Raw genomic sequence first — 26135 nt, forward strand, 5'->3', positions numbered from 1 at the left:
TACTGAATGTCCTAAGCCCAAATCCCCGGAGAACACCTGGAACCAGTTTTGTTGCATTTTAGCTGTGTAGGGCACCCCTTCAAGTGAGCTCGTGGGGGCCTCCAGAACTCTACCATTCTGGCTGTTACTTTCCCTTTTTCTTTCCTTCTCCTGAGGAAGACTTCAGTTATTTTCATAACAACTTATTAAAATGTTCTAGGTGATGATATATTTTGAGCAGCATATAGGTTAATAGAACCAATTTTTTCTTCCTTTTGAAAGATTTCTACAATAATAAAGAAAAGGCAATACTTTTAAAAATTGACTTTCCTAAAAAAAGAATTGTCATACTTTATACAAAACACCACATGTACTACTTAAATAGTTTTCACCCTAGAATCACTAAGAGGGGCATATGGGCACATCAGACTGATCACATGAGTTTAAAATAATTTTCAGAGCCAGAATTATTAGATTAGACAGAAAAGTAGCAAACCAATTGTTATCTGGACATATGAACATTATATACAAACATGAAAATGCAGCATGTGTTTAAAATAAATCACATTGGGTTTAGTCAGGCACTAAAACGGATGGAAATGGACATGTTCCTTCTGATACCAAACTTACGCTTTATTGGGAAAACCTGGTGTCTACGGCAGCTTCTAGCCGAGGGACAGAACGGCAGACGCAGGAAGACATCTAACAGGAAAGACTGGTAAAGAGGTAGAGGCAGGGGTGCCTGATGATTCAACAAGATAACTATTAACTGAGGAACTGAGATTCTAGACAGACCACTTAGAAGAGAATTTAGGTGAGCGGATTCCAAAGGTAACTGCTTGACTTTGTAACATGGAACCTCTCCGAATGTTTCTGATATGGCTCTAAAGACAAACATTTACAGTGCGTTTTAAAATAAAAGCAAGTAAACGAAACAAAACAAAACATCTTCCACAATTCCCCTTTGGGGATGTGTCATTTTTAGATGTGCATTGTCCCTTTGGTACTACCGTATAAATCCCTTGAAAGTTCAGGGGAATTCTTTCTGACGATGATCAGAAAAGGGTTGGGGCTGGGATGTGGGGGAAGCAGCAAAGAAACACTACTCTTCTTTTATTGAGGATATTCTTCTAAGAACTTCCATTTGCCTTTAGGAGAAAGGAATGGATTATGGAAAACAGTTCCTGAAGATATCACTGCCTTCTGAGGACAAGTTCATAATTATGACACCTACAGAGATGACTTTCGTATGTAGCACCTACCCTGCTCATAAGACATAGAACTCTTACCAAGCTATGAAATATAGTTAGTAAAAGTTACTCATGGCACTTAAATATGTTTAAAGACTTTAAAATGTCTTCCTAAAATTCTTTGTCTCAGTGCCCCTGTGAGGTAGGTGTCTGAGGGGAAAAACCGAGGCACGGAGGGGTTAAGTCACTCTCCCTTCATTGCATGATGAGCCAGTGGCCCAGCTAGCAGAAGGACCAGGTGGCCTAACTCCCTCGACGTTATTCACCCTGCTTCTCAGAAGGCTTACCTAAGTTACATAAAAAACACAGAAGGGTAATTTTTTTTTTCAAGCATTTTAACTAGTTATCTATTTCTTATTCTCACTTTGAACATGTTATTCTAAAATAAAACCAAATACAAACAAAATGAAAAATCAATTATTGCCTAACAGTCTGTGTCTAGATGTAGCCTGTTCTGTACTAGTGATTGAAAAAGCATATATTATGATTCAAGTAGAAGTACCAGAGGGTGCTACAGTGTTCCTGTTACTCAAGCCAGGCTGTGAGTAAAGTGTCCCTTAGATGCCACCCACTGTACTTTGTAAGAACCTCTTCGGCGTGACACGAGGGAATAAAACTAGCACTCCTGTTTCATGGAAATACCATTCTGAAAGTTACTCTATGCAGTCCAGCCCTAACTGGAAAGGGAACTCTCAACCATGTGATGCATATGTACTACTGAGTTCATGCAGAACTCTTTGAAGCCATATATGAAGGTCACAGTCACCTGCCATAAGCTCACGGAACAGTTCGCACTACACACAGAAGGGCAATACATGGGTACATGCACTAGCACCATGCCACAGAAGTGTAGGAAAAGGACAAGAAGCCACCTCATGAGCATCTTCTAGTCCCACCTGGCATGCCAGTCTCAGAAGCTACCTCTGGTAAGTGGGGAAGACCCCCGAAGTCCCGTATCCCTTTAAATAATAAGGAGAGGGGTAAAAACAGAATATTCATTGTTGGCTGCTTTGAGCATACCAGCTACCCAAATTTTACTCTTTCATAAGTTAGTAGCTTTCTTAGTTTTATAGCTATTCAAAGATAATAAATTACATATCTTGATGAAGGGAGAATGGTGTAAAGCAAAATTCAAAGGTCAGTTACAAGTTGTGGATACAAGACTACAGGGAAATTTATACTGCTACTCTTAGAATCAAATTCATGAGTACTTAGGGCACTAGCTTTTAGAAATGAAATAACTTTTTTTGAGGTGTTTTTTCCCTTGCATCCTTATAGTATCTGTGGGGTGAATTTAATTCCTACCAGACCCCTAATTCAAATGAAGATTTGATACTTGGTTTGAATGTCTAAAGTTGACCATGACAGCAAATAAGATGCAGGTTGTTTCCTCCGTACGGCTTCTGACTTGATATTAATGCAAATACCCTCCCTGCCCTGGAGGGAGCTCCTCTTCCAGAGGGCCTGAGCCTGGCTCTATGCTCTGTACATGCATGACCAGAGGGAATGATTCCAACTCAGAGTTTCACTAGGGTACTAGGATACAGCATAGCAGCAATTCATGCATTTTATTTCTAAAAACCAAAGCTCCCATGAGGTTGAGCTGGTCACTGTGCAAGATGAACCAGCAGGACATTCTCGCCTCGAATGAAAATCTGATTTATGTGTCGAGTGAATACCTGCTGGTAATCCACTTTGGGCTTTCGCTTTTTCTTACGGGGCTGGCCCCTGGAAAGGGTGGTGGCCCTGGAAAAGGTACCTCCCGCACTTGACCCTTCTGTCCGTGTAGTCCTCCCTGACATTTCTGACCTGGACTCCTCCCTTGCAGATGCCTGCAGGGAAGAAGGAACGGAGCGGGAACGCCTGCGTGAGCCCCGGTCAGTATCTCCTCTTCCCCACACTGAAGCCACCTTCCAAGTAGACGTCTGGGAATATCTAGACAGAGTGGAGTCTTCAACTGCAGACTTAGAATCTCCTTCTTTTTTGGAAGAATCTTGAAGTTTTAGGCGATCAAACAGCTATAAGGAAAGCAATGATAAGTATCAGCCTTCTCTTTAGCCTCTGACATCCCTATTTGAATATACAGAAAAACACCCACCAGATTGCTTAATTAGGTTTTATAGGCTCCTTGTTGTGCATTTTTAAAAAAAGTTAGTAATGAATCTTCTGTGTGTAGCCATAATACAGATAAATCAATAATGTCAAGAGAAAAGGCACCTTCATTTTCCTGTGGTATAAAATGGAAAGATTTCAAGAGGTGACCTGTTGTTTAAATACCATGCAGGTCAAAAGCAGACTCATTTACGATTAACTGAAAGCATGGGAAGTGAGACTAACAAAGCTCTTCATTCAGGCATACATAGTGGACAGCAACTGAGCTCTCCCACAAGGAAAACCAGTCGCCACATTCAGTGATCTCCATTTCTCAGCTTGAAAGCACACTGGGTACTCAGGAAGTCAGGGGAAACAGCCTACCCTAGTTAGAGTCAATGAAGAATCCCGCTCATATGCTTTGCCTAGAACAGGTTTTCGGTAGGTCTCATCCACGTCAGTAAGTGCCTAGAAAAACACCCAAAGGAGAAAAAAATTCAGCAAAATTAAAAATATTATTGTTATAGCTTCCAGGAAAAATTTTAAAAAGCAGAATAAACATCTCATTTAGAGGAACTAAACTTACCAAGTGACTCTGCTCTTGGGCAGAAAAAAATGGTAATACCTGGTACCCTTTGAGTAAGATTTCCAAGTTGCTATCATCATATAATAATTGGTTTTGTCAATGGTAAGGGGCCTTTCCAAAGGCATGGTAGAGGTTCTTAAATTTCAGTATGCATAAACATCTAGGAAGCTTGTTAAAATAGCAATCCAAGGCTACTTCCTAGATATGCTGATTTAGTAGATTTGGGATAAAGCCCAGGAACTTTCTGCTTTAACCGGAAACTCTACAATCGTGATGTAGGATGCCCCTAGGCTGCACTTTGAGAAACACTATTCTACTGCTTCTTTTCCTTCCTCAGTTTCTAGGTCTTATGAAAGCAATGAACAGGTATTAACCGGGTTTCATACAGAATTGCTGGTGAATTTTTGTCCCTGAGAGATCAGCCTCAGAGGATCTCTGAGGATCCAGTGAGATCATGTATGAGAAATCAATTTGAAAAGTGTAACTCCTCCCACAAATATAAGCTGTCAGGATAATTATTATGGCCATCATATCAAAGATGTTCTCTTAAATACTTTTCCTTCAAAGGTAAAATTGTAAAATTGTAACAGTAAAGTACTTTTCCCTACATTTTAGATATAAGAAAAGTGGGCCTCAGAGAAATTACCTTGCCTAGAGTAACAGAACTACCAAGTGGTAAAGCTAGGATTCAAATCCAGGTCTTCCGATTCCACAGTGGTTGAAAACATGGTCTTAGGAGTCAGAAACACCTGGGATTAAGTTCTAGAACTTCCACTTACTGACAGGATAATCTGGGCCAATCATTCAACATTTCTAGCCTCAATTTCTTCATTTGTAAAATAGAGCAGTAGTAAACTTTGTTCATTGAGATAAACCCTTAGTATATCCAGCAAAAGTTAAGTGCTTAATAAATGCCAGCAACTACTATACTCATCTAGGAGAATGCACGGATGAAGACAAAATGCAGGAAAAAGAAAAGTTGGAGATGGAAAACCACATAAAAAAGAAGTACCAGAAAACCTGGTGTTCCTATTCTAACTGCCTCATATTGCAGTTGTGCTATAATGTATCTCTTCATTACCACAAATGTCTAGTAAGCAGACAGCCTCTAGGAGACTGGGGGCACACTTCCTTCCTAAGGAAATACCACGCAACGTGTCTGGCTTATTAGGATGCCTGCTTCCCCTCTATCTTCATCTATCTTCTTAAAACTGTAGAGTAAAAGTTCCTTTCTGAAATTTCTGTACCTAGCTCTGTGGTAAAGTACTAGTCAAAGTGTGAAATCAATAAATATTTTGAAATCAATGAAAAATGGTCAGTAGGAAATTGATACAAAATTCCTAAACAGTTGGAATAGGTAACTATTCCTTAAGGCTGGGTTTCTTAACCATAGCACTTGACATTCTTTTTTAGGGTTATGCAATTTTTTTTCCATTTTCTTTTCTTTTCAGTGTTCCAAAATTCATTGATTATGCACCACACCCAGTGCTCCATGCAATACGTGCCCTCCTTAATACCCACCACCAGGCTCACCCAACCCCCCACCCCTCTCCCCTCCAAAATCCTCAGTTTTTTTCTCAGAGTCCACAGTCTCTCATGGTTTGTCTCCCCCTGATTTCCCCCATCTCACTTCTTCTCTCCATCTCCCAATGTCTTCTGTGTTATTCCTTATGCTCCACAAGTAAGTGAAACCATATGATACTTGACTCTCTGCTTGACTTATTTCACTCAGCATAATCTCCTCCAGTCCCGTCCATGTTGATACAAAAGTTGGGTATTCATCCTTTCTGATGGAGGCATAATACTCCATTGTAAATATGGACCACATCTTCTTTATCCATTCGTCTATTGAAGGGCATCTTAGTTCTGCTATTGCTGAATGAACATTGGGGTACAGATGGCCCTTCCTTTCACTACATCTGTAACTTTGGGGTAAATACCCAGTAAGCACTTGACATTGTGCACCAGATACTTCTTTGCTGTTGGTGGGCTATCCTGTGTGCTGTACAATGTGCAGCAGCCCCTCTGGCCTCGACCCAGTAGATGCCAATAATACCCTATGCCACCGTTATGACAATTTAAAAAATGTTCCCAGACACTGGCAAATGTCCCTAGAAGGGAGAGAAGAGTAAAACTACTCTGATTGAAAGCCAATGCCTTAAAGAAAAGGAATCAACAGAAAGTACTCTTTTGTTGTCAGCCAAGAATGCAAAAATCCTAGTTCTTCTGGGAAGTTATTCTATAGGTTTTCCTAAATAAGGTTACTTGAGACAGACAAAAGATGTAATCACTAAAAAGTTCTCCAACCTCTTAAGAAAGGCTTAATTACCATATTCCAGAACTTGTCAAAGGCGACGAGGAAGCCTGTACAGACGCCCCGAAGACCCTTGAAAGTGCGGATGTGAACATTCACCTTCACTCCCTCCCGGATACAACGATGGAGCTCACCCAGAGGGCTGCCTTCATGCACTGAAACAAGAACAGTAAGCATAGCATAAACATCTGCTCTCATTCCCAGAATTAACAACCAAGACCACCTAACCATTTCTAGCAACATTAGGCAACACAGTGCAGTGGAAACCTCACTATGGAAACAGGAAAGCCCGATGGGCAACATAACTAGTACAGGCAATACACACTGAAATAAGGCAAGATTCCACCAGGACGGAGATAAAGCATACATTTGTTTATCACCCAAGTGTTTCACTACTCATATGTCATGTTCTATGATGTCATTGATTCTAAGATGCACCATTATTTAAAAATGTTTTTTGGGGAAAAACCCCATATTAAATGTACACATCAGCAGCAAAATTCTTCTAAGTTCTATATCTGGGTAAGAAAACTTTTTTTAAAAAAGATTATTTATTTGACAGAGAGAGAGAGAGAGAGAGTGAGCAAGCACACAAGCAGAGGGAGCAGCAGGCAGAGGGAGAAACAGGGTCCCCACTGAGCAAGGAGCCTGATGTGGGACTCAATCCCAAGACCCTGGAGATCCTGAACTGAGCTGAAGGCAGACGCTTAACTGAATGAGCCACCCAGGTGCCCCAGGACAATGTTTTTAAGGATAATTCTCATGAACCACATATTCAGCTTGACTCTTTACCAAAAAACCCAAAACCAAACAACACATTCATATGTTTAAAGGAAACAAACCATGTAAAACATCTGCCCTTCACCATGGGCAGTGCTCTAAGGGAGAATGGACTTTTGGCCACCCATCTGGAGACACTCCATGCCTGAGCTCTCTGAAGCCGCTAGATTCCAGTGCACATCGTCTTTACACTAGGAGGAAGAGACGTGATTGCATTCCAAGCCTGGCTGATACAGAGGCACCTGCTAGGCATTAGGCTCCTATGATACTGCTGATAAGTATCACAAAAAGAGTATGACGACTCATGGGAAGAATGCTGGGACTATAAATTGCAGCCTTTACTCTGATGGATTCTTTTTTTCAGAGCTTGGGAACGGAGATGAATTTTATTTTTATTACTTCACATTAACTTAGCCTTCACAATATGAAGGCTATACTATATAAAACCTTCCAAAAGAAAACCACATGTGCACACACACACTCTTACACTCACACTCACACATACACAGTCCCAGTCTTTCCTCCCATATTTGCAAGGGAAAATACTCTGCAGATTGATTACCGCCATCAATAGCAAATACACAAAAATTTCTGTTTTGTTTCTAGTGGCATGAAAGAGAACAGCAGTCCTGCACTTCAGTCTGTAAAACTAAGCAGGTTACTCCTGACCTCCTTATCCCTCATTCATATCCCTCACTATCCCCCCTTACCCCTCCCTATCCCTCACTCCTAGATCAGCTTATAAATGATGGCAGTGATAATTTAATAAAAGAAAATACTCTTTGAAGAAAGTAATTTAGCAGATGAGAAGTAGGAGTTTGTGTCAGATTGAAAAATCAGCAAGAAGGCACAGTTGAAGGCAGTGTGTGGCAGATACAGAGGCCTTGGAAAGGAACATGAGCACCTTGGTCTGACCTTCATCATCTACCTTTGCTATGGCAATAGCAGTATTTTGAAATTATTTGAATGTTTGAGTAACTTTTTCTCCACAAGTCTGAGTTTCCTTATTCATAAAATGAAGTTAGGCTAGTTATCTTCTAGATTCATCTCAGAAATAAGTCTCTATAATTCAATTTCTTAGAAACTGATCATACTGCCTGGATCATTCTCTTTGCATATACACGTTCCCTGTTTCCCCCCACCCCCCTATGTGTTTCTTCCAACAGTGGAAAAGACCATTCTTTTTCTAACATGTAAATAAACAGAAGTACTACTTTGCCCCCTGAGCCCCCAAACCAGAGAGAACACACAAACACACATCTTAACAATTTCTTATTCTGGTTAAACAAATGATAAACTCAGGTCTTTCAACTCTCATATCTGTACTTTTCTCTTGATTTTTTTCTTCCAAAGATTTAATAAGGTGTAATTCCAGGGACCACTTCACTCCTTGTATCATCAAAAATATAACACTAGCACCACCTATCAGAGCAAACTGCCAAGGCAAAAATGAGTTCTACATTCTGAATCGGAATGCACACTCTGATCTCTTTCCAGCAGTCTCTAAAACAAACTCCAAATGGATATATATAAGCCAGTCTTCTAAAAGTTAATACAACAACAACAAAAATATATGCCTTATCTTTGAAGACAGTTATTCTTCCAGATCTCCTTCTCCATTGCCATTATTCTTAGGCCCCAACCTTCTAAAGCCAGGTCATTCCTTTTTTTTTTTTAAATTTAAAGATTTTATTTATTTATTTGACAGAGAGAGTTCACAAGTAGGCAGAGAGGTGGGGGTGGGGGGGTAGGGGAGGGAAGCAGACTTCTGCAGAGCAGAGAATCTGACGTGGGACTCAATCCCAGGACCCTGAGATCATGACCTGAGCCAAACACAGAGGCTTAACACACTGAGCCACCCAGGCACCCCAAGACAGGTCATTCTTAACTCCATTCTTCTCCTTACTTGTGGCCACACTAAGCTCAGACAATAGATTTTCAATAATTAAGACATACCCTTTCCTTTCTCCTTCCCCAACCAATAATACAGTCCAGAGCCTTATCAGATGATTGGTTTACTACAACAGTCTCCCAGTTCCCCTCAGATCATCCCTGACACCATCAATTATCACCAATTACTGAGCAGTCGGTATGAGCCAGGCCTTGGGGTAAGTTTAACTTTATGCATGTTACTTGATTTAATCCTCACAACTTTAACATATTATTTTGTCCCACTTTATAGATGAGGAAAATGAGGCTCAGAAATGTTTATGTAAATAATTTCTCAGGGCACCTGGGTGGCTCAGTGAGTTACAGCCTCTGCCCTTGGCTCCGGTCATGATCCCAGGGTCCTGGGATCGAGCCCCACATCGGGCTCTCTGCTCAGCAGGGAGCCTGCTTTCTCCTCTCTCTCTCTCTGCCTGCCTCTCTGCCTAGTTGTGATCTCTGTCAAATAAATAAATCAATCTTTAAAATAAATAAATAAATAAATAAATAAATAATTTCTCAAGGTTACCTACCTAGTGAACAGCTGAGCCAACACCCAATACAGGCAGGGTATATATACATCCTGACCTGGAGCTTTTAATTATGACAGTCTAAAACAATAACCACAAATATAACCTATAACAATCACAATGACATTTAACATTTACTGAGAATTTCCCTAGGTGTAAAGCTTTGAATGGGTTAACTAGCTTAAACCTAACAACTATAAATAGATACTATTACTGTCCTCACTTTACAGATGAGGAAACTGAGGGCCCAAAGAGTTTAAGTTACTTACCTACTGAAAACAGCTAGAAAGTGGAGGAGTCAGTGTTCAAAACTAAAAAAGTCAGCAGTCAAACCCTTGAGTTTGTGGTCTAAACCTCTATAAATACATTTTACTACTAGAAAGTAAGTTATTAGAAGCATTGCCCTAAAAGTACTTTCGCTTAAGAATATACATGATGGTTCCCACTATCTATCAAAATAAAGTCAAAGAGAAACTCTTTGGTCTTCAAAGTATTTTAACAAATCCTTCTCTGGACCCAAATTCAGTTCTCATTACCCTAGACAAACACCCCTCTGCCTCACTTATGTGGCACCCTCCACCCACCAAAAGAAGCAAGCAAAGAAAAATGAGAATGTACTCCCCTCTTCCTTTACTTGAGATTAGCATAATGGCCCAGACACACAGGCCCTGGACTTGGACAAACTCAGCATTAAGTCTCACATGCAAACTAACTAGCTATGTGATCTTGGGCAAGTAGTTAAGCTCAACAAACTTCATTTATAAAATAGTATCTAGGGGTAAAGTCAGATATAAGGCATCTAAAGGGCTTAGCAAAGTGCACAGCACTTACCAGCTAAATAACAGTAGCTATAATTAGCAACAATGAAATTGTCTATTGACTTAAAAAAGTATGAGGGAACTTTCTGGGATGATGATTTGTTCTGTATCTTGATTGCGGTGGTAATTTCACAACTGCACATTTGTCAAAACTCACTCAAAATGCTTGTCATCTGGCAAGCATTTCTGACATCTGCCACTGAACACAATGACCTAGTTAGCCATTCAAAGCTATTTTGTTGTGTGTAAATTATACCTCAATAGCTTAATTTTTAAATAATTACTGTTATCTTCAACCATGTCCTTCCTTAAATTAACTTTAAGATCTGAAGCCAAAATCTTCCAGGAACTCTTTCTGAATAAATTTAATCTTCACCCTTGCTTCTGTACTTTTTTACTTTCTTCCTTTTTGTTTTTTGAAGATTCATTTATTTATTTTAGAGAGAGTGTGTGTGCATGAGCAGGGGGAGGGGCAGAGGGAGGGAGAGGGAGAGAAGCAGACTTTCTGCTGAATGGGGAGCCCCAGGCAGGGCCCAGGATAGATCTCACATCCCTGAGATCATGACCTGAGCCTAAATCGAGTCAGACATTCGACTGAGACATCCAGACATGCCTGCACTTTTCTTGCTTCCTGAAGCTCACCAGTTCTCAGAGGTCTACCCATCTCTATCATGTATACTCATGTATACTAGAAATGTATACTCATGTATACTCTATTAGTATACTATCATGTATACTAGAAACAGCTGTTTCTAGTGATGTGGTTAAAATTTTCAGTGCTGGGGCGCCTGCGTGGCTCAGCCAGTTAAGCGTCTGCCTTCAGCTTAGGTCATGATCCCAGGATCCTGGGATCAAGCCTGGCGTCAGGCTCCCTGCTCAGCAAGGAGCCTGCTTCTCCCTTTCCCTCTGCCTGCTGCTCCCCCTGCTTGTTATCTCTCTCTCTCACTGACAAATAAATAAATAAAATCTTTAAAAATAAAATAAAATTTTCAGTGTCTATAGCACATTCTGAGATATTGATTCCAGGCATATATTTAACCATGGGAAATCAACAAAGCTGTTTTCATGCTCTGTCCTACCAATATAGCACAGTGCTCCATAGGTAAAGCTAAAACCACTTGCCATATGGAAATATGTCTTTCCCTTGCCAGTCTCAGTAGCAAAGCAACAACTGGCAAAATGGAAATAAATGTTACAATCTGAGGCTTGGAGTGCATTTCCAAGATCTGATAGTGGCAAAAAGTCTAGGCAAAATAAGGTCCCCCAAACTGCTCTTATTTTAGGAACACGCATACATTATCTTTGTGTTACTGTTGGGCAAGCAAGCTGGGGTTCACCCTAGCTTTGGCAAGAATGCTCTGGCACTATCTGTCACAGTAAATGATCTGACAAAGATACATCTGACTGCACACAACTTTTCAGGATGTTTCTTTCTTAATAAACACTTCTAGGAATGAAACAAAATATTCCCTTGCTTAGCACAACCCTCTAAAGGCAGTGATTTAATAATGTTACAATTTAGCTATCAGGATACAGATGCTTTCTTTGAATGGCTAACTAGGTCATGGCGTTCAGTGGCAGATGTCAGAAATGCTTGCCAGATGACAAAAGACATAACCCTTGGCTGTTTTTATTCCATGTGCTTAAGACCTAACTCACACATTAGCAACCTCCCCTGTTTACAGCTTTACTCTAAGGATCTATTAGGAAGGTCCAAGAGATTCCCTTGTGTCATTTACACCTTCAGAACTTAAAATAACCTGCACATATGGTAATATGAGCCTGACAGACACACTCCTGTGCCCATCCTGGCAGAATGGCTGTGAAGCAGTGTCTGGGTTTAAGTGGCATTTGTGCCTGCTGCATTCCAGCACTTGTGATTTGGTAATGCAAACATGTGTATCAATACCCCATAGCCCTTCTCCTATAAGCACCCTGGAAGGAGCTGTCAATGTGCAGGAGTTATGAGATTATGTCCCCTGGTCTAACTGAACAGATAGGTCTCCCCACACTCCATCCCACCATCCTCAATCCCACTAACCAAACACTCTCCTTTCCTTAATACTGGTTGTGCCTTCCCCTCTGGCTGTGGTCCCTAAGACTTCTCATCACCTCTGCAGATCCTCCTTGTGATGTCCCGTTTCCGGGCCCCACCGCCTCTTCAGATCCCCACCACACCCGCAGACCCTCGTTGCAGGCCCCTCATCACCCCTGTAGCCATTTGTACGGACCCCGTTAACCCCGCTGACTTACACCTTTACCCGCCAGACCCTTCCCATGGCTCCTTATTACCTCTACAGTCTTAGCACTCTTCCCCCGCTCCCTCATGCAGACCTCTCATTACTCCAGAAGACCCTCCCCACGCCCCCATTAGCCACTTGACACACGGAGAACCTCCTTAAGGTGGCGGATTATCTCTGCAGCCTTCACCAAGACCCTCCCCCTAATGCGTGCGGACCTGCTCCAAGTCCCTAGCGCTCTGCAAACGCCCCCTGGGCCACCACCTTCCGGGCAGCCGGCGGGGCCCTCGTCCCCACCCCACCCCACCCCGCCCGCGCCCGCCGGACTCACAGGGCATTCGCGTGAGCACGTTGCGCGGCGCCTTCCTGCTCCGACCCGGACCCCGCCGGCGCGCCCCAGCGGCCCCGTCCCCTTCCTCCTTGGCCACCATGAGGCGACGGAGGCGCTGGATGCGCTCGGGGTCTGGAGCGGGGGCGTCCTGGCGGCGGCGGGTTCTGGCCGAGGGCCCAGCAGCGGCGGCGGGGACCCCCGAGCCCGCGGCCGCGCTCCGCGCCCGCCCGCGCCCGCCGCCCCGGACCCCGGTCCTGAGGAAGCTCTCGTACTCGGCCAGGTTGTTGAAGCAGGGCGCGTTGGGGTAGGGGATGGGCGGCAGGCGGGGCGCGTACAGGGCCAGCAGAGGGTCGAAGCTGTCAGAGCTGACATCCAACCGCGGGCTCGGCGGGCGCGCGGGGCTCCCGGCGCGAGCCGACCTCGCCCCCCGCTCCCGCTCCTCCATGTTTGAAAGGCCCGCAAGCCGAGGCCGATGGGAAGAAGGAGCGGAGCCGCCAGAGGGCGGCACTGCGCAGCCGCGGACTGGGGTTGCACTGCGCCGACGCGGCCGCCGGAGGGCAGCATCTGTCCGCGTTCAGCCCCGCCGGGCCCTTTACACCGGTTGGATAACAGATTAATCTGTTTGACTGCCGTGTTTCCCCAATTATATCATTATCACTTAGGGTGTTTGTTAATACTCCAGATTCCCCGGGGGTGGATCTTGGAATCGGCATTTTAACAAGCCTCCCTAGGCGTTTCCCTGCTCTCAAACTGCCGTATACTCCCAGCTTGAGCTGGTGGGAAGAGGCTGGAAGAGGGCAGAGTCCCAGTATGCTTTCATGCCAAGCCTCGCTGGGGGCGAGCCTACCTGGGCTCAAGTTATTTCGCTTCTTTGGGTCTTTACATTCTCACCTGAAATATGATAGAAATAGTACCTAACCCACCAAATTCTCCTAAGAAATGAAGACATACTGCATGGAGAGCATATAAACGCCCTATGTTAGCTAGTTAGGATTAGACAATGAAGCTCTGAAGCAAGGATGGACACCAGTCCTCCATTTCCTGCACCCGATGCAAAAAGTAATTTGCGCTAATACCAGAGCGACCTTAGTATTAAAGAAAACTCACTGGATTACTGATTTCCTAAAGCACTGCTTAGGCAAGTGGAGGAAACTAGGATCCAGCTCTTGGAAGCCAGGATGATGAAAGATTTAGAAGACCTGGTTGTACCACTTGATATTTTCTAGCTTCTGTTCAGCAAAACATTTTTGCTTTTTGATATTAAAGTAAGAGTCTGTACGGAAGGCCAGGTGTTACTGCCTCATCCAGCACAGCTGTTTCGTTACCTACAAGCCACACAAATCACCTTCCTGCCACACTCTCCTTAACTATGTAGTGTTAATTGTATACTGTTTGTGTTTTAACATTTCCTTAAGCTTTGGAAAGCCCAAGAGAATGCTGTTCTCTACGTTAGAAAGCAAGATGAAAGTTAATAGCACTTAAAACAAGCATTCCAGGTAAATTTTTGTATGCAGAAGTCTGTGAACCACTGCTGTGATGAAGGTACATTTATCCTGGCTTATGTGGAAGACACATATATACAAAAGTTGGATTCGTATGAGAAAAGTAAATGAAAAATGAGGCCAAGGGAGTTGAAACCTTTTTTTTTTTTTTTCTTAAAGAGATTTTATTAATTACCTAACATGCACCAAATCTTTTCCTGTATAATGAGAACAGGAAGGGAAAAAATGATTCGGATAGATGAGGTATCAGTTAGTGAAGACCACCAGCTGTTGCCTTCAAAAATACATTTTCTTCGTGACTGTAAAATGTAGGCTGCCGCTTAATTCCTTTTTGAAAGATTTTATTTGACAGAACAACAGACAGCACAAGCAGGAGGAGCAGCAGAGGGAGAGGGAGAAGCAGACTCCCCACTGAGCAGGGAGCTTGACGTGGGGCTTGATCCCAGAACCCTGAGATCATGACCTGAGCCGAAGGCAGATGCTTAACCAACTGAGCCACTCAGGTGTCCCTTAATTAATTCCTGATGGAGCCAAATAATCTTCCTCTGAAATATGAAACGAGGACAATGGGCAATGTGAGTTCTCTCACCACCTATCCTCACTTCAGAGGGGGACCCCTTGCTTCAGAGGCTAGCAGCTTGGCAACATGCAATTACTGCTGCTCCTTCCCCATCTACAAGGGCCCATCAGGAGCTGGGACTATTAGGTGTCGTTTGACACCTGCCACTTGTGACCCAGTATTGACCACTCTACTGTCTTAACTCAAATGTCAGTGTTCTGATTACATAGAGGCTACCTGAGAATCATTTTCAGGAAGTCCAGCAGGAAGGTAAATTTTAGAACTGAAGTATTTACAGGACATGGAGTCAGTGTTTTCTCTTCCTTTTTCATTCATTTTCACATTTTTCCTCATATATACACATAATTCTCTTTCTTCTTAGAAAGAGGTTAGTGGCCGTGGAGATACCCCTGGTGAGACAATGATCATGCTGACAACTCCACAAAATCAATCTATGGAATGTTTACACAAGGACATCCAAACTACTACTCATTTGTTCAGCCAAAGTTGCCAACTTGGGAACTGCACAAAACCCTGATTCTCCCTGGGAATTCCTGAACTCAGAGGCCAGAATTGCTGAACTCATGCAGCCACCAACCCATTATTTACCTCCAGGTCAGTGTCCATGGGTAGGAAAGGTGAGATTTTCAAGGTTAGTGGAGTCTGTAGTTAAGAACAGGTGGTTGAGAGTAAAGTTTGGATTCATATTCTATCAGGTAGAAAAGGCTTGACAAGTTTTTATAAGACTTATGCCACAATCTAAAAATGATTCATTCTGCAAAGCATAAAATAGTTCTTGCTTTATAAAAATAGCACCAGGATTTAAAAAAAAAAAAAAATGCACTTCTACAGAAGGAACCATGTTCCAACATTGTAAAAAAATGTTCTACTTAAAGCAGAACAAGATAACCACCCCATCCATCCCTTCTTTCCTGTTCCCTCTCAGAGCAGTCATGTGTCACTCCCAGCACACTGTTCTCAGTAGTAGGGATCCTAGGGCACCTAAGGCCAGGAGACTTGGGGAGTGGGAAAGAGCAGGTCTTGTATGGTTATGCATGCCAGGGCTAAAAGCAAAGGATCAGCTGTCTTCATCTAGGATCTCTGGATGTTCCTTCCAAAAAGCATCCCCAATTATATCACAATATAGAGGCACTGGCTTTGTCCTGGTCCGGGTCACTGCCATCTTTTTTCCTTCCATTTCTGCTGGCAGTTTAACTTCTTTTGTTGTGACTTCACCCACCTACAGGGAAAAGTTAAAATACTGACATTGTTAACTGGGTTTGGGAGAGAAGAGGGGGATATGAGGGAAGTTTAGTTTTTTACTTTTTATATTTCTGAGTGATATATATTTATCAAGTAGATATACTGATACACATATCTCAACATTTATGAATTTGCTTATAAAAACTTTTTTAAAAAGTTATGTTGCTATATTTCCAAACAAGATCTTAGGAACAAAGGAGTGATTCCATGTTCCTTATCAGCAGTAACTACAGAATTAAAGGTAATTCTGCTCTCTCATCTGCATTAAGAAGTATCCAAGCCTGTGCTAAAGAGCAAATGTGCTTTAAAAATACTAATAAGCTAAAGCTGCCAATGGGATGACTAATTCTTAAGGCACCACTTAACACTTGGAAAACTCATTAAGAAGAAAAAGTACTTTACATGGAAGGAGATAAATTTAGAGAAATCATGCTCAGAAGCTGCTATGGAGGAAAAATATTGAAAATTAAGAATTTAGGTATATGTACAGACTTATTACAGAATATTAGGGTAAGTATGAATATCTGGGGAATCTCCAGAATATTCTGCAAGTGACAGAACCCTCATATACGACACCTACTGCCTCATATTATAGTTGTCATGGGATGGATGGACTATTTAATGGTATTATCCAGTGTGGAAGAAATGTTCTATGAATGCAAAAATCCTTCTATCTGCAGTGTACCCTTTATAGGGTTTTATTTGATTTGGAGAGCTTAGGACACAGAAAAATAAGTGTTACTAATTCTAAAATTGGTGATGCCACTTAGAGAAGAAATTCTAAACCATAAAGAACACTAACTAGCAAAATTAGCATTGACCAAAAAAAAGCATCCAAAATAATATACAGCATTTCATTTTTAAAAAGATCTAATTCATGTTAGTGACTAGAATCACATCTGCATACATGTAGTAGGAAAGACAAAGCTTGGGATGGGCACAGGCTTTTGTCTTTCTGACCTCCATTTTTCTTTGGACACAACAGCATTACCTTCTGCCATATCAACACAGTCCCTTTCCTATACATCAGTGGCTCATTATTGTAGTTGATGTTGAATTCGGAAAACAAAATCTCATTCTTGTCTGCTGCAAGAGTTCCCTGAGAAAAATAAAAAGATAAAAACAGACTTTTATGTCTGCTCTCTGCCGTAATCATACCTACCCATTCCACCCTCTATCTAAATTTCCACAAATCAAAAAGTGGAAGGGTTTTATCAAACCTCTGATAGATATTAATGAATGTGCATTGTGAGAGCAGCTTAAATCTTATTTAGATGTATAAATTCAAAGAATTGTCTTCCATTACAAACAACTGGCTTCAGAAGTCACAACCGTGATAGGGTGACAGGAACTAGCAATAAGAGGACCTGTTCTGTACTACGTACATCGTTAACGCTATCTTATTTGATCCTCATTACCGTCTCCACTTGAGAGAACGTAACTCCGAAGCTTAGAAAGATTATATAAGTTGCCTAAAGCTAAAGATTGCTTTTATTCTTCAAAGAAAAATCAAAATCTAAACTCGGCTCTTTCAAGCTCTGGATAAATCTACCAGTATTCCTATTAATGGTATCTGCAAATCCCGATCATCGTTAATGACAACCATTTATCATGTAATTACAACGTATCAGGCACTGTGTTAGGAGCCGTTACAATAAATCACCTCATTGCAGAGTTAGTCATCCTACAAGTAGTGCTGTCATCTAATTACGAGAGCCAGTGTTTTATTAAGTACTTACAATGTGCTTTGTACTATGCTATGTGTTTTACATGCATCATGCCACTTAATTATCACCATAAACCTACGAGGTGAGAACTATTATTTCCTATGTTTCACTTATAAAGAACTAAGGCAGGGTAGCACCTGGGTGGCTCAGTTGGTTAAGTGTCTGACTCTCGATTTTGTCCAGGTCATGATCTCAGGGTCCTGGGACTGAGCCTCACATCAGGCTCCCTGCTCATCAGGGAGTCTGCTCAAGATTCTGTCTGCCCCTTACCCTGTTTGCTCACACTTTCACTCTTTCACAAATAAATGTATCTTTTTAAAAAAGAAAAATTAAAGAAAAAAAAAAAAGAACTAAGGTAGAGAAGATAAAATTAAACAGAAGTCCGAGTACAATTATTTGACTCCCAGAGCCTATACTCTTACCAATACACACACCCAGAAGGGAATGGCTATGATGAAGAGGCCAAGTGGGACTGATGAAAAAGAAGAGCACATGCCCCGTCTAAAGAAGGCAACCAATATGTAGCACCAGCCAAGCATTACCATGTAGGAAGGTAGAACCAGTGTCACTAATTCTGTTTTCCAGCTGAGGACACTTAAGTCCCAGGGAAAAGTAGTAACTCACTCGCAGTCACAGAGCAAGCAAGCCGCAGAGCTGCTACTAGTATGATTTTTATATCCTCTCAAAACAAAGCAGTAAAGAGAGCTTTAGAAGAAGGCAAAATGCCATGGAAGAGCAGAGAAAACAGCCCCAAGGTTAAATATTAATGCAGTAAGATCTTATACCTGTAATCTCTCTTGGGCTTGTACTGGTGTTAGTCCAGACTGTTGTACAAGTGCCCAGAAAACCGTATTATACAGATTATTGATGTGACCTGTAAGAGAAGAGTAGCACTGTTTATACATAATCTTCATTCAATATTCACACTTCAAAGAATATTAGAACTTCACCTCTCTCCTCCAAAGAAGAGAGATCCCAGAGACATTTAGTGATATGCCCAGAACCATACACTGGGAACACAGGGGGGAAGTGGTCAAGTATAAACAAACTTATTTCCTAAAAAGTTCTATTCTGTCATTTCAGTTATGCATTATATGAACTGCTTAACTTGAAAATTACACTTAAGAATACTTTCAAAGTTATTTGATTTAGATTATTCCTTGCTCTTTTCCAGTTCTTCTGGCAAGATCAAGATATACAAAATGAGTTAAGTCTCACAAACGTGTCACCACAGTCACGTAAGGCAGGGGTCACAACTCAAATCACCCACTGAGGCCACCTTGAATATAAAAGCACAAAGCAGAATAGGTGACCCCTGAGGGAATAAGAGAGACTGGTAGAGACTATGGCACCTTGCGTGCACGTGTGTGTGTGTGTTAAGACAGCAGTCACTGCCCTGTACAGGTTATGTCCAATACTAAGTTGGAATGATGTCCTAGTATTGCCAGGTCTTCTGATTTTCCCCAAAAAACTTGGAAAAAAGGAAGTATTTACATAAATTTCCCAATAGTTTGATTGTTTTCAACTAATTAAAAAAAAAACTGAAATACTGCATTCTGAACAAAATATACATGCACCAAAACTGGACCAAATCACCACCTCTAATGTATGGAATTGGTGGTTTTAACTACCTCCGTTTATTTGGTTTTACTTACAATCTGCTTGCCGCCAACTGAGGTAGTCCTTTAAGGTCTGGTTGCTAGGATACACTATGACTCTTCCATCAAAGCCTGGGGGATACAGAAGGGGCTGATCCTCAAAGTAATCTCGCCAATAAAACACATAGCTGGAGGCGAACTGGGAAGCCACGTGAGTCATGAACTTACTTGCAAAAGTACGGCACATTGGGTGGAGCAAGAAAAGAGAAAATACAAGATATTAATTCAAAACCATGGTAAGGGCCTGTGGGTGCAACAGAGTGATTACACAAACTACTCAGCACGCCAAAACATAAAATGTGTTGGGCCAAGAAAAACTAAGCAGCCCGCCTCTCTCCAGTCCTATCAGTAACTTACTAATACCAAATTTTTCTCTGTAGGATGTGATGTGAATTTATGGTTCAAGAGGGTTTTTGTTTTAGTCTTGGAAGGAAGGGAACCACTATATTAAAAACATGCCAATTCACTATATGCTTTGTTTTCGGTGAAAGTTTCAATATATCTGCCAAATGAAATATCTTTTGTCTATTTTGAGACCCTCCTTAACTAAAAATTTGAGCAACACTGTAACACACATATAGGCTGTCACTAGCTAGAGCAAACCTATGAGTCATTAAAATTATAATCTTCTAATGGTCTCTGTTTCTAGTCTTAATATTTAAGTGCCAGATCTATCTAGAAGCTAAGGTGATGAAGAATGGAGGGGAATCAGATTGAGAGGCATATGTATGTTCAAATACCAGACGAAAGTACAATAGTAAAACAGAAAACAGACATTCTGCAGTTGCAAACACAGCAGGCTCTATCTGTAGTCTCTGCATCAGCAATAAAAAAGAGCAAAACCAAACGCTGGTAAGAAATATTCTGAAGGAGCTAGGCCGCGGAATTACCTGGCTCTTCTTTTAAACCAATTGCTTTTGCGCTTGAACACAAAGCTGTACTCATCGCTCTGTCCATATGCAATCACGATATCCTCCAGTTCTTTCATTACAGTCTGGGCACATTTGGTCATTAGGTGGAGAGCACGGCTGTCATTGGGTTTTGCAAAGTTGTGCTTCTCAGCAAACCTTCATAGAGGAAAGAGAAGAGAGAAAAGGGCATGAGCGGAAGAGAGCTTGTCATTAACAGCAGATATCAAAAAGACAGCACAGAGAGGGAGATACGTACTAGTTCTGAGTCTACTAGCCACAACCTGACTCATTCCCTTAAGAACTCTAGACTTTTCTTGCCCTGAGAAAAAGGGGCCTAATTTCTAAGTCTCCATTCCCTTTTATGTGAAATGGAGATAAAGCATGCTTACTCCATAGGGCTGTTCTGAAGAGTAGAGAGAGATAAAAATGTAACTATGCCTGGCTCCTTGGAAGTGCTCCATAAATGTTAGTTATAATAACCATTATTAAAATAACACTTTTAAGAATTAAATTTCCTTATTTCTGTGACACGTCTTCCTTTCTTTCTGACTTGTTTCTTCTTGAGTCCAGTCACTAATAATAATGAAACAAAAACATACTGTAAAGTGTTGTCCACAGCAAGACCTTAACAGGTCTCTAAACGGCCCTCAAAAACAGCTAACGAAATAGCCAGGCACTTGGCTGAAGAGCTCAAATACTGCACCAGGGAGTGACTTTTCCCATCAAGATTTTGCTAACAGGTCTCTGCTCACCGGCACCACAGGCCAGCGGCTCACCATGAGCGCACCCGGCCTCAGTCTAACGACTCAAGCCAGCTCGCGTTCAGGCACGTCGTAGCCAGCACGTCGGGCGATGCTCAATGCCGCGCGCTCATTGGCTGTCGCGTCTCCCGGTAACCAGGCGCCGCAAAGAAGAGCGGCGTTTGAGTCCCAGGAAGCCCGAGCGCACCATGTGGCCGCGAGCCGAAATCGCTCACCGGTGGAAATTCCTGCCGTCCAGCCGCACCACCACCCAGCAGTGGGCCAGGCAGGTGTCGTCAGCCTCGAAGTTCCGCACGTACTCGAATTTGCTCTTTGCCATGGTGGGCCCCAACTTCAAACACCGTCTCAGAGGGACGGAAGTCGCGGCCCAGCAATAGCAAACTTTCACGTTGCAAGACGCCCACATTCGCCCCGCGGAAGGTGAAGGACCAACGGGGCCCCGCCCCGGAAGTTCCGATTTCTCTTAGTGGCCGCTCTAGCCGTGGTGGAGGCCGGCATCTCTCTCGACTCTCCTTGTAGTCCTTAATTCACTTCCGAGCGTAGGAGGAGGATTCCATTCTGTCCTTCGCTCTATGCACGGTTTTTCGTTTTTCTCCTCCCGTCGTGTCAGTCTACGAAGTTGTAAAAAAATAACTTTTTGACCAAGTTTGAAGATTTAGTTGTGTTTTTTTTCTTCCGAAATAACATTTATTAACTTGTAGAAAATGTGTACTATAACGAAAAATATAAGAAAATACTTCCTATCACCCCTCTCCCTTCCAACCATTGTGGATGGTTCCTTCCCGTCTCTTTTGTCTTTGTATACCTCTGTGTTCACACGGGGAACACATTAAGTTGTACTCCTACATATATGTATTTTGTATATTTTTCCACTTCACCACTTTCCAATGTTATTAAATATTTCAAAGGGTGATTTTTAAAAGGAAAATAGACTTATTCGAACGCATGGACATACTAAATTAATTTACTCAACTTTTTCCAAACACCCAATTTTTTATTTTTGTTGGTAGATAATAGTAACATTAAACCTTTCTTATTTTAATGATGCTTTATGATTTATAAAGCTCTTTTGAATTCGGTACCTACTTACATTATTCTTGCTACCCTCACGAAAATTATTCAAATAATATAAAAGAATGGTGAAAAGTCTCTCACTGACTCCTAACTCAGTACTTCAGACAACTGCTGTTACTAGTTACTTGTATATCCATCCACGGATAGAGACGAACATGGATCTACATGTACGTCTGTATCTCTCAAACTACCTCAAAACAACAGGAAGGAAGGATGGAATGTCGTAGATTTATGCCCTGGCTCTGCCACTTATTATGTGACCTAACATAAGTTACTTTTCTCTCAGATCCCTTTGCTAAGTGGAGAAACAAGTTCCTCTCTTGCTTCCCTCTGAAGTTATTGTGAGCATCGAAGGACTTCATAGCTGCCATTTGTGGTAGGGATACACACACACACACACACACACACTGATAAAATAATATTCCAAGGTGACGTCAATTTGGAACCAAGATCAGGAAGTTCTTAGAGGAAACACACCAAAAGGAAATAACCACACAAATTCATAATGTGGAATCTTCTATATAATTACTGATCTGACTTCTTAAAAAGATAAATTTCATGAAGTATAAAAAAAAGTGAAATGAAAAAAGGATGGGAAAAGGTAGGACACTGTTCCAGAATAAAAGGTATTTTAAGAGACATAAAAACCAAATACAATGTGAAAATCTGGAATGCATACTGGCCCCCAAAATATTAAAAATAGCTCTAAATTCACCTGGGAAAAATAGCTCTAAATTCAGGGAAAACCTGCAATTACAAACAGCTCTAAATTTCAGTGGCTTACCAAACAAATATTTATTCCTTGCTCAAGTCATTCCCAGGCTCCTGGCTGGCTACTGCCGTGCTCCAGGTAGATGTTCTGATCTATGTGTCTTCTCATTCCAAACCTCTGGCAGTGATTGGAAAGGCTTCGCACCGTAGGATACATCTTGCTGCTCACATTATGTTTGCTAAAACAGTATTACAATATAGTCACCTGCGAAGATTATGGGACAGAGATGTATTATCTTCCCACAGGGAAGGGGAAAGTGAGTAATTTTGAACAATAATGTAATCTACTGCAACTGTTGATTAGTTGATAATAGGGAATTATTGTTAATTTGGCACAACAATAGCAGTGTGGTTAGGAAGAAGAATAACTTCAATCTTGGTGGAATATGAAGAAAAAGTGGCAAAAACAATTACTGAATCTAGTGAGGGTCATATAGGTATTTATTATTTTTCCAATTTTCCTATATGTTATGTGTTGTCACCCAGAAAGATATGTTTAAATCCTAAAAGATATGTTTAAGTTATGTGTTGTCACCCATAAAGATATGTTTAAAAATATGGGTATTTATTATTTTTCCAATTTTTTTATATGTTATGTGTTGTCACCCAAAAAGATATGTTTAACCCAAGATATAGTGAATGTAACTTTATTTGGAAATAGGGTCTTTGCAGATGTAATCAATAAAGATGAAGCTATTAGTGTGGGCCTTAATCTAATATGACTAGTGTCTATGTGAATAGAAAAACAGAAACACACAGAGGAAGAGCACCATGTGGAGAAAGAGACAGATATTTGAGAGAGGCATCTACAAGCCAGGAAAGGCCAAGGATTGTCAGGCATCACCAGAAGCTAGGAGAGCAGCATGGAAATAGGTATTATCATTATTACCACTTTACAAATGTGGAGATTGAGTAGAGAGAGGTTAAGTAACTTGCCTAAGGTCATAGAACCAACAGGTGATGATTCGAGAATTCCAAACCAGGCATTTTAACTACAGAGCTTATGCTTTTAGCTACTCCTCACTACTGCTTCCTCTTCTCTCTGTCTCTGTTTTTTATTCACCAGCTATTCAATAGTTTCTGTCTGTGCCAATTATTGATTACTTCACTGAATCCTCAAATCATAAAGGTACATGGGTCATCCAATCCCTTAATTCTCAAACATAATTTATTCATACATGGCCTTTGTGAATTTTGTCATTTGAATATGCTGCCTTATTTTAAAACTATTTTTCTTTATGTCAACTCTCTTCTTTTTAAATGTTTTTATTGGAAAAAATAAATATTTTATTGAAAATGAGCATACACATGGAAAAGTACACAAAACACCATGTAACCAGTACCCACTGGAGAAAGAGAACATTGTCAGTTCCCAGGAGTCTATTTCAATTATTACTCCCTCTCCTTTCTAGAGGTAATGCCTTCTTAATATCTATAACTTAGTTATGTTCATTTTTTTAAAGTAATCTCTACACCCAGTTGGGGCTTGACCTCATGACCCCAGGATGCAGAGTTGCATGCTCTACCACCTGAGCCAGCCAGGCACCCCAGTTACGTTTGTTTTTAACCTTTATATAAACGAAATCTTGCAGTACATATTCTTCAGCATGTGGTCTCTTTGGATCAACATTATGTTTGGGAGATTCAACCAAATTGGAGTGTAACTGTAGTTCATTTTTCCTCATTCTTCTGTAGTATTCCATTGTATAACCATACCAGTTTATCCACTGTATCGTTGAAGAGACATTTGCGTTGCTTCCATTTTGGGGGTGATAATGAAAAATGCTACTTTGAACATTCTTGTACTTGTCTTTTTGTGTACATGTGCCTGAATTGGATATATACTTAAGACTAGAATTTCTGTATCATGGAGAATCCATCTGTTCATTTTTTATCTATAATGTTATACTTTTTCCCAAAGTGTTTTTACCAATTTACGTTCCTCAAAACAATATGTGAGTTTCTCCATATTCTCACTAACACTTGATGTTGTTAGTTTTTTAAAAAATTATGCTGCATCACTCTGACTTGTATATAGTAAATCTTTTGTGTATTACATTTCCATGATGATTAACAATGTTTAACATCTTTTATATTTATTGGCCACTTGGACACCCTTTATTGTGAAGTATGTGTTCAAGTCTCTTGCACATTTTTTCACTCACTATTTAATACTTTGGTGAATTTATTTGAAAGAGAAACTATGTCATTGTCATAAGTGGAGAATTAGTATCACATGCCAATAATAGAGGGTGATAATACATTAAGATAAATGCAATTCCAGTATAATGCTCATGCTTTGTGGTAAGAATTTGTTTTCTTTTTCATTCTGCCAACAAGGAAAAGGAAATACTGAACATTACCAGGTATCCTCAAAGTCATTCAAAAAGTCAGCTGCAGAACCTGATCTGGCTCAGAGCTCCCTTCTCCTTCCAATGACATAAAAACCTGGAAGAGAAGTGGCAGATCAAAAGCCATAACAACTTTCCCGAGATCTCCCCCAGGTTTACCAGTTAATACCAGGGGCCATTCATTAAATACTAGCAACTTTACATTGTACTGTACTAGCAATATTACATTGACTATCTCATTTATTCTGCACAGTTGCCCATTGAGGTTGGGTTTTCCAATGTTGGTGTGTGTATACTATCCTTGATAGCTGCATTATCTGTTTCAGAAAGGAAGAAGAAAGGGGAAGAGAGCAAAGCTCACACCTCCAAACCAAATCATCTCTCTTTATCAGGTTTTTGCTGAAGCTGCACAACTTTTACATATGTATTTTGAGCCTTCCTTCCTCCTTAACTGCAAGGGAGCCTGGGAAATGTAGTTTTTTTAGCTGGGCACTTGGCCATTCCAATAAAATAGAATATTTCCTCCCTCCTCCCTCATTCCCCTCCCTCCCTCCCTTCCATCCTTCCTTCCCTCTTCCTTCCTTCCTTCCAAAAGAAGGAAGGGTACCTGCGTGACTCAGATAAACGTCCAACTCTTGATTTCAGCTCAGGTCATGATCTCAGGGTCCTGGGACCAAGTCCTGTATCAGGCTCCCCATTCCAGGGTGTGGGCT

General features: G+C 41.2%; 2 protein-coding genes across 4 annotated transcripts; both read right to left on the reverse strand.

The window, feature by feature from the left end:
• Positions 1–333: 333 nt before the first annotated feature.
• LOC111140993 (LSM11, U7 small nuclear RNA associated) lies at positions 334–13290 on the reverse strand. The gene is made up of 4 exons (XM_022493294.1): positions 12846–13290; positions 6236–6375; positions 3705–3788; positions 334–3247 (listed from the first exon to the last, which is right to left on the reverse strand). The coding sequence occupies exons 1-4, from the start codon at positions 13288–13290 to the stop codon at positions 2837–2839; spliced, it is 1080 nt and encodes a 359-aa protein (XP_022349002.1). The 3' UTR covers positions 334–2836.
• Positions 13291–14820: 1530 nt separating this feature from the next.
• LOC111141075 (tRNA-histidine guanylyltransferase 1 like) lies at positions 14821–21652 on the reverse strand. Of its 3 annotated transcripts, XM_022493404.1 has the most exons (6): positions 21442–21652; positions 20445–20621; positions 19552–19721; positions 18682–18770; positions 17161–17268; positions 14821–16146 (listed from the first exon to the last, which is right to left on the reverse strand). In XM_022493404.1, the coding sequence occupies exons 1-6, from the start codon at positions 21630–21632 to the stop codon at positions 15985–15987; spliced, it is 897 nt and encodes a 298-aa protein (XP_022349112.1). In that variant the 5' UTR covers positions 21633–21652; the 3' UTR covers positions 14821–15984. The 3 variants fall into 3 exon arrangements, with proteins under 3 accessions (XP_022349112.1, XP_022349114.1, XP_022349113.1); XM_022493406.1 differs by lacking the exon at positions 21442–21652 and having other exon boundaries at positions 19552–19626; positions 20445–20569; XM_022493405.1 differs by lacking the exon at positions 21442–21652 and having other exon boundaries at positions 19552–19717; positions 20445–20492.
• Positions 21653–26135: the final 4483 nt, after the last annotated feature.

The sequence above is a fragment of the Enhydra lutris genome, unplaced genomic scaffold, assembly GCF_002288905.1.
Source record: "Enhydra lutris kenyoni isolate GAN:26980312 unplaced genomic scaffold, ASM228890v2 scaffoldscaffold5, whole genome shotgun sequence".
Classification (NCBI taxonomy): domain Eukaryota; kingdom Metazoa; phylum Chordata; class Mammalia; order Carnivora; family Mustelidae; genus Enhydra; species Enhydra lutris.

Excerpts from the sequence above, each read along its gene's own strand:
- LOC111141075 (XM_022493404.1), bottom strand. The coding sequence starts at position 21,632 with ATGTGGGCGTCTTGCAACGTGAAAGTTTGCTATTGCTGGGCCGCGACT. Across the intron at positions 17,269-18,681 it reads AAGCCCAAGAGAGATTACAG|GGAACTCTTGCAGCAGACAA; the intron begins GTATAAGATCTT and ends TATTTTTCTCAG. Across the intron at positions 16,147-17,160 it reads CTGTGTTGATATGGCAGAAG|GTGGGTGAAGTCACAACAAA; the intron begins GTAATGCTGTTG and ends TTTTCCCTGTAG.
- LOC111140993 (XM_022493294.1), bottom strand. The coding sequence starts at position 13,290 with ATGGAGGAGCGGGAGCGGGGGGCGAGGTCGGCTCGCGCCGGGAGCCCC. Across the intron at positions 3,789-6,235 it reads TTGACAAGTTCTGGAATATG|GCACTTACTGACGTGGATGA; the intron begins GTAATTAAGCCT and ends GTGTTTTTCTAG. Across the intron at positions 3,248-3,704 it reads CTTCATTGACTCTAACTAGG|CTGTTTGATCGCCTAAAACT; the intron begins GTAGGCTGTTTC and ends CTTTCCTTATAG.